This window comes from Rosa rugosa, chromosome 4, assembly GCF_958449725.1.
Source record: "Rosa rugosa chromosome 4, drRosRugo1.1, whole genome shotgun sequence".
In the NCBI taxonomy this organism is placed as follows: Eukaryota; Viridiplantae; Streptophyta; class Magnoliopsida; order Rosales; family Rosaceae; genus Rosa; species Rosa rugosa.
The window spans coordinates 56,301,939-56,310,339 of record NC_084823.1 but is presented as its reverse complement, the minus strand read 5'-3'; the positions used below and the strand labels follow the sequence as shown (position 1 = coordinate 56,310,339).

At 44.2% G+C, this 8,401-nt stretch overlaps 1 protein-coding gene across 1 annotated transcript; it reads left to right on the top strand.

Annotated features, from left to right (window-relative positions):
• The first annotated feature begins 5,522 nt into the window (after positions 1 to 5,522).
• LOC133743108 (anaphase-promoting complex subunit 8) lies at positions 5,523 to 8,334 on the top strand. The gene is made up of 4 exons (XM_062170894.1): positions 5,523 to 5,760; positions 5,845 to 6,151; positions 6,552 to 7,802; positions 7,921 to 8,334. Exons 1-4 carry the CDS (start codon positions 5,675 to 5,677, stop codon positions 8,008 to 8,010), a joined length of 1,734 nt encoding a protein of 577 aa, XP_062026878.1. The 5' UTR covers positions 5,523 to 5,674; the 3' UTR covers positions 8,011 to 8,334.
• Positions 8,335 to 8,401: the final 67 nt, after the last annotated feature.

The window sequence follows — 8,401 nt, the reverse complement described above, 5'->3', positions numbered from 1 at the left end:
CTCAAGTAGCTCATGCACTCTAAGCGGGCTATTGTTCTAATTAAACTCCCTTACCAGGTTTAACGATGTGGGCTGACCCAACTCTTCTATAGGCCCAATTTGTAATAGATTACTAAAGCCCAACGAGAATCATTAATTCCGAGCGAAATCGGAAAATTCCTACCTCATCGGAACTAGCTCAATTCCCAACTCTCGGAATTAAAATCCGAAACCAACCTTATGAAAAACCGAAATTAATAAATAGAATTACAGGGGCTCACAGCTTAAACGCTGGAATGAGTCTTCTCAGGGGATGGCTGACCTGGGTACTGGAGCAAGGTTTGGTTTGCTGCCCAGGAAGAAAACTGGGTGGGTTATGACGGCACCGGATCTCCCAGTTTCAGGGCTCATTCGAACGAGAGAAGAGAGGGATGCTATTGAGGAGGTGCCCGGAATCGGCGAGGGTGGAACAATGGAGGTGGATAGGGTGGAATCCCAGGAGGAGGAGGCCAGTGTGGGACCGAGGAAAAAACAACGAACACGGCAAGACGGCGACCAGTCTCCGCCGTTGGGAACTGTGACAGGTGGCACGAGCTGTTTACGGGATGTCCCGATCCAATTGGTGCCGGATTTCGGGCATGCTTTAATGGGGGAGGTAATCGTGGGGAACTGTTTTGGAAAGGGGAAGGATTCACTCGCCCAGTCCGATCCGAAGTCCATGCAATCTCCTCAGTTTGGCGAAGATTCTGGAAGATTTATAAAAGATGTGGGGCGGGATTCTCTGGCTTCTGATTGTGTGGACTTTTTGAATAGTTTTGGGCCTGGAGGAGGTAGTCAGTCAGCTGGGCCAAAAGGGGAGCCTTTGGGTCGTGGAAAGAAGGCAGAGTCTACTAGCCCAATCTCATATACAATTAGTAAGGGACAGATAGAGGACCCCAAGCGGACGAAGGGGCAGAAAGATGGACAAGGTGAGGTGAGTAGTTTCAAAAGGACTGGCAGGGCATATATGCGGCAGGGCAAGGGTGCAAGAACTGGCTATACAGTTCGCAAGTTGATTGTGAGTTCTGTTTCACCAAAGAAGAGCTGTGGGCGTGCTCCAGAACGTCTATCCGTGATGGGTCCGGGTTCGACCCATCACGAGCCATGAATGCGTTGTGCTGGAACTGCCAAGGGCTCGGGAACCCTTGGACAGTGAATGGGCTAAAAGGGTTGGTAACCCTAAACGTTCCCGATGTTATTTTTCTTTCAGAAACGAAGTGTGTGGCTAACGAGATGACTCGAATCAAGGTGCAGCTGGGTTTTCAAAATGCTTTTGTGGTACCTTGCAAGATGGTTAGACATCCGAATGGCAGAGTGTCGAGAGTGGGAGGTTTGTGTTTATTGTGGAAGGATGGATTGGCTGTGAATCTCAGCACCTATTCTGACAATCATATAGATGTGTTGATTGGTGATATTAGTGATCGACGTAGATGGAGATTTACGGGTATTTATGGTTTCTCTAAGGTCGAACAACATCACTTGACCTGGGAGTTAATTCGCAAGTTAGGCCATAACAATTGCAGGCCTTGGTTGATTGGAGGTGATTTTAATGAAGTACTGCGAGCTTGTGAGAAGGAAGGAGGTCCGCCTCGATGCCCTAGGCAAATGGAGGCGTTTAGCAGGTGCGTGGCTGACTGTGGCTTACGGGATTTACAGTTCACGGGGCCTTGTTTCACATGGAGGGGAAAACGTAGTGGACACGAAATTAAGGTGAGGCTTGACCGGTTTTTTGCTACCACCGAGTGGTCGGCGTTGTTTCCGGCATCTCGGGTTATTCATTTAAAACCCTCAAAGTCGGACCATCTACCGATTTTCCTGGAGGTTCGAACGACGAGGCCGAGGAGGAGAAGGAAACACAAGCGATTTCGCTTCGAAGACTATTGGCTACAAGATGAGGAGTGTGCTGTTGTGGTTAAGAGTGGCTGGGAAGGAGTGGGTGGATTGGAACCTTTCCAGTCGGTCTGCATGAAAATTTCAAATACGAGGAAGGTGTTGGTAGCCTGGAGTAAACAGAAGTTTGGTCATTTGAAGGATGAGATAGAAAACACTCGAACAAAGCTCTCGGTGTTCTATGATAGGTCCTTGTCAGCTAGACCGGAGGAGGAGCGAATGCATCTTGAAGCTAGATTGAATGAACTATTGTTGTTGGAACATGAGTACTGGAGGCAGCGGTCTCGGGTCATGTGGTTGACCGAGGGCGACCTCAACACGAGGTTTTTCCATCAACGTGCAAGTAATCGTAAAAGACGGAATGAGATTAAGGGTCTTTTTGATTCGGAGGGAGTCTGGCGTACCAAAGACTCTGACCTGGAACAGATTGTGGTTCAATACTTTGGTGACTTGTTCACTACCAGTAATCCTACTAATATGGATTTGTTCACTAATCTTTTCTCTCAGGTTGTTACAAGTGCGATGAATGCGGAACTGACTAGAGATTTCGAGGAGAGTGAAGTCCTCACTGCGTTGAAACAAATGCACCCAATGAAATCTCCAGGCCCCGACGGTTTCTCCCCTGTGTTTTATCAACGTTATTGGAACCTAGTGGGTAAGGACGTTACTGCAGCTATTAGGGCTTTTATGGGTTCCCATGATCTGCTTCGTCAAGTCAACAACACCTCAGTCACATTAATCCCTAAAGTGAAGGAACTGGAGCACATGAGCCAACTCCGCCCTATTAGCTTGTGTAATGTAATCTACAAACTGGGTTCCAAGGTCCTGGCTAATCGTCTCAAGCCTCTCTTGCAAGATATCATTGCACCGAACCAGAGTGCATTTGTGCCTGGTCGTCAAATCTCTGACAACTCTTTGCTTGCATTTGAGTTATCTCACTTTCTCAAGAGACGGAGTGGTGGGGCTCAAGGTTTTGGGGCTTTGAAGTTAGACATGAGTAAAGCCTATGATCGGGTTGAATGGAGATTCATTGAAGCTGTAATGACTAGTATGGGTTTCGATCAGGTTTGGATACAATGGATAATGGGTTGTGTGACAACGGTGACTTACTCTTTTATTCTCAATGGTGAGCCACGGGGTCAACTTGTTCCATCTAGAGGATTGAGACAAGGAGACTCTATCTCTCCTTATCTATTCCTGTTATGTTCGGAAGGGTTATCAAGGATGTTGACAAAGGCAGAAGAGAGTGATCAATTGCATGGAGTCAAAATTGCGTCAGATGCTCCTTCTATAAACCACCTGTTTTTTGCGGATGATTCTTTCATCTTCATGAAGGCAGAGGATGAGGAGTGTGGGAGGCTGAAGGATATTTTGAAATGTTATGAAGATGCATCTGGGCAACAAGTTAACTTCCAGAAGAGTAAGATTTCTTTTTCGAAGAATGTCAGTATGATTGTTCAAGAAGAGCTTGCAGCTATGTTCGGGGTAGAAAGGGTTGACAAGCATGATAAATACCTTGGTCTCCCAACTGAAGTTAGCTACTCAAAGACGGAAGCTTTTCAATATATTATGGAGAAGACTAGAAATAAGATGAAAAGCTGGAAGGACAAGACGTTGAGTATGGCAGGTAAGGAGGTTATGATCAAATCGGTGGTTCAATCTGTTCCTACCTATGTGATGAGTTGTTTTGAGTTGCCAAAACACCTTTGCCAAGAGATGCACCGTTGTATGGCAGAATTTTGGTGGGGTGACTCGGACAACGGAAGGAAGATTCATTGGATTGTATGGGATAAGATGTGTGTACCCAAGGAGGAAGGGGGGTTGGGTTTTAGAAATATGGAGTTATTTAACCAAGCTCTACTCGCAAAACAGGGATGGAGAATTTTGAGGTGTCCTGACTCTCTTCTTGCAAGGACCTTGAGAGCTAAGTATTTTCCCAATTCTGATTTCTTGCATGCTTGTGTCAACCCGGGTGATTCGTATACTTGGCGTAGTCTGATGAAGGGGAAGGATCTTCTTGTGAAGGGGGTTCGATATCAAGTGGGTTCGGGGGAGGCAATTAACGTATGGTTTGATCCTTGGATACCAAGACCTTATACTTTCAAGCCCTTTTCTGCGGTGATGGAGGGGTTGGAAGATATGAGGGTTGCTGATCTGATTGATCCGGAGACGAGGGATTGGATGGTGGACTGGTTAGAGGAGCTTTTCTTCCCTGAAGAAGTTGAGCTGATTACTAAAATCCCTCTTAGCTTGAGGAATCCAGCTGACAGATTCATATGGCACTATGACAAGCATGGACTATATAATGTGAAGAGTGGCTATCATGTTGCTCGTTGCATGAGCACTATGTCATCTCAAGGGTCTTCTTCTCATGCAAGTGGAGATAGCAGTTTGTGGAAAACAATATGGGCTGCAAAAGTCCAACCTAAGGTACGTAACTTCATATGGAGACTAGTCAAAGGTGTGGTACCTACTAAAGCATAAAAGAGTCCACTTGGGTGATCATCTTTGTGTGTTTTGTCGGCATGAGAATGAGCACAGTTTACATGTTTTTAAGGAATGCAATGTTATTGCATGTTTTTGGCTTTATAGCCCACTGGGGTTGCGTGCCAGAAACCATGCAACGACGTCCTTGAAGGAATGGGTTGTTGATATGATAGGCTTGCTCTCTAAGCCACAAGTGGACGTCTTCTTTATGCTACTTTGGTCTTTATGGTCTGAAAGAAATAAATTAGTATGGGATGGTGGTCAATTCAACCCCATGCATACAGTGACCTGGTCTATGCATTTGTTACATGAGTATCAGCGGTTCCATCCTCGTCGAGCAGTGGGAAGGGACAATAGGAGGATGATGACAAAATGGGTCTACCCTCCTCGAGGCCGGCTAAAGATCAATGTGGATGGGGCATTCCGGGGTAATAATGAGGCTGGTGGTGTTGGGGTGGTGGTCCGTGATGAGCAGGGCAGGTTCAAGGGAGCATGGTCCCGATCCATCTCTAATCTATGCTCAGCTTACCATAGTGAAGCAGAGGCCTGCAGAGTGGGCTTGCTGATGGCTATTCGCCAGGGTTGGAGACAGGTTGAGTTTGAAAGTGATTGTTCCACCCTTGTTGAGGCTCTTAACAATCAGGGGGAGGACAATTCTGAGGTAAGTCGTATTCTAGATGATTGTAGAGAGTATGTGCAAGCTTTTGATTTTATTAGAATACGTCATATCTTTCGTGAAGCAAACAATGTGGCCCATAGGTTGGCACATTTTGCTAGCTTTGATCGTGTTGTGGATCTCTCTTTAGCGGAGGCTCCTGATTTTTTACAGGATGTCCTTTATGAAGACAATTGTAACGCAACTATGCATGCTCGGGGTATAGGTATTACGTCCCCCCCGATGCGGCAAAATTTAAATAATAATAATATGGGCGTGGGGATGAGCCCCCCAGCCTGACTGGGTTCCAAACCCCTTTACTCAAAAAAAAAAAAGGCATATCGGATTAAAATTAAAAATTCAGGAGTTTCACGGAAAAAAGTATAAATAGTAAAACAACGGAGGGCAAATGTGCAAAATGTTTGAATCTTTAATCTCAATTTCACAAACTTAAAAACCTACCCAAAGGACCAGTCCACCTCACCATTTTCGATTTCTCCTGTTTTTTGAAAATCTCTATCTGGGCGCGGGGGGTCGCTCAGTAGCAGCAGCTCCGTCACTCACGGCGTTAGAAAACCGCCGCCGCATGTCAAATCCAACCGCCGCACTGAGAAACCCCAATCGATGAACTTGAAAGACAACTACCGCATCGAGCTCCGCGCCGCTATTCGCCAGCTAACCGATCGTTGTCTCTACGCCGCGTCCAAATGGTAGGTACCCTTCAAACCCTAAATCCCCAAATTTCTGAACTTTTGTGCAAAAACCCTAAACCCTAGCTCTGAACGATTTTGCAGGGCGGGAGAGCAACTGGTCGGCATCGAGCACGACCCGGCCAAGTTCACGCCGGCCAACACCAGATTCCAGCGCGGGAGCTCCAGCATTCGCCGGAGATTCCGCTCCAGTGACGTCATCTCGACGCCGATAGCCGGCGTGTCGTATGTGTCGACTCCGATTATGGAGGAGGACGAGATTGTGGACGGCGATTTTTACCTTCTGGCCAAGTCTTACTTTGATTGCAGAGAGTATAGAAGAGCTGCTCATGCTCTTCGTGATCAAGGTGGTAAAAAATCAGTCTTTTTGCGCTGCTATGCTCTTTACCTGGTGAGTTACATTGTCTTCAGATCAAAGTTTTTGTCTTTTTTTCGTTTCGGTTTTATGTGTTAACATGTATTGTGCATTTACTAATCCCATTTATATGAGTTGGTTTCAATTCAATTATTACATTAAAGACTGGATTTTGATGGGTTATGCAATGAGTTTAAATAGTAGTGATTAAGTTCTGAGTTAGTTGATAGAGGTATGATTAGGGTGTAGATCCAGAAATTAGGAGATTTGGTGTGAGAGCAGCTTCAATTGGGCAATTAGGAGTCGGAGTTGACTTTTACAGTTTGGTTTCATGATAGTTTGATAGATGGTTTTTGGTTTGGTTTTACTAGTTTGGTTATTTCCCTACCTACTTTGATACTTATGTATACTTGTTTCTTTTAATTGCTTAATGAAGGCTGGAGAGAAGCGGAAAGAGGAAGAATTGATGGAACTTGAGGGACCACTAGGAAAGAGCGACATTGTGAATCGTGAACTGGTTTCTATTGAGAGGGAGTTATCAACTTTTCGCAAAAATTGTACGATTGATCCTTTTGGACTGTACTTGTATGGCCTTGTGCTCAAAGAGAAAGGCAATGGGAACCTTGCTCGTACAGTTCTTGTGGAGTCTGTTAATAGCTACCCTTGGAACTGGAATGCCTGGTTAGAACTGCAGTCCTTGTGCACTACAGTTGACATCTTGAACAGCCTTGGTCTCAATAATCATTGGATGAAGGAGTTCTTTCTTGCCAATGTTTACCAAGAACTAAGGATGCACAAAGAATCCTTGTCAAAGTATGATTATCTACATGGCATTTTTGGTTTCAGTAATTACATTCAGGCTCAGATTGCAAAAGTCCAGTACAGTTTGAGGGAATTTGATCTAGTTGAAGGAATTTTTGAAGATCTTCTCAGGAATGACCCTTATCGAGTGGAGGACATGGATATGTATTCCAATGTGCTGTATGCAAAGGAATGTTCATCTGCACTGAGTTACCTTGCCCATAGAGTATTTATGACCGATAAATACAGACCTGAATCTTGTTGCATTATTGGGAATTATTACAGCTTAAAAGGGCTGCATGAGAAAGCAGTTCTGTACTTTAGGAGGGCACTCAAACTGGATAGAAATTATTTATCTGCTTGGACCCTTATGGGTCATGAATTTATTGAGATGAAAAACACACCAGCTGCTGTTGACGCTTATCGGCATGCTATAGATATAAATCCGAGTGATTATCGTGCTTGGTATGGATTAGGACAAGCTTATGAGATGATGGGTATGCCCTTTTATGCTCTTCATTACTTCCGGAAATCGGTATTTTTCCAGCCAAATGATTCTCGGTTATGGATTGCCATGGCTCATTGTTATCAAACTGATCAGCTAAATATGATTGATGAAGCAATGAAGTGTTACAAAAGGGCAGCAAATTGTAATGACAGGGAATCGATTGCCCTGAACCAGCTAGCTAAGTTAAATGCTGATCTTGGACGTACCGAAGAGGCAGTTTATTACCACAAGAAGGATCTGGAGAGGATGGAAGATGAAGAGAGGGAAGGACCAAATATGGTTGAAACTCTCTTCTTTCTTGCTAAATACTTCAGAGAGCAGAAAAAGTTTGAAGAAGCAGAGGTCTACTGTACCCGTCTTATGGATTATACCGGCCCGGTGAGTTACAATTATCTTTCTCTTATATGCTTAACCCAAGTATATTTTAATCCCAATATAACTTTCAAAATTATGAATCAGTTGTAAGTAATTGTTATTTCTTTGTCCATCACTGCAGGAAAAGGAAAGAGCGAAAAGTTTACTTAGAGGAATTAGAATGGAACAAACTGGTGCTCCTTCTATGGATATTGAGCGCTTTCCTCCTTGATTTCTCGTCAGAGCATATTACATGGATCGTCTTCATGAGTGATGGGAGTTACAATTGAGCATAGCTTGGACTTCTCATTGCTGCAAAACATTTTAGTCTATTCTCATGTATAATTTAGTAACTGTTATGCAGAAGGTTTACGGGTCTGATTGCTGCAGAAAGTTCAATCCAACTCCTAGCTTCTAGTCTTGTCTAGTCTTCCAACAACTTTAGTTTGAAAAGCATTCCCTATTCCCTGTTTTGGTTTTCACGCATTGTGCTGTTTTCACAAGCTTGACTGAATTGTAATCATTTAACAATTATTTTGATCATTCTTTGCTTACATTCTGTGTGGTGCATATATCAGTCATGAACTCCTGATCAATATTCACTGTTGCTTAAGAACAATTGC

Excerpts from the sequence above, each read along its gene's own strand:
- LOC133743108 (XM_062170894.1), top strand. The coding sequence starts at position 5,675 with ATGAACTTGAAAGACAACTACCGCATCGAGCTCCGCGCCGCTATTCGC. Across the intron at positions 6,152-6,551 it reads GCTGCTATGCTCTTTACCTG|GCTGGAGAGAAGCGGAAAGA; the intron begins GTGAGTTACATT and ends TGCTTAATGAAG. Across the intron at positions 7,803-7,920 it reads TTATGGATTATACCGGCCCG|GAAAAGGAAAGAGCGAAAAG; the intron begins GTGAGTTACAAT and ends CCATCACTGCAG.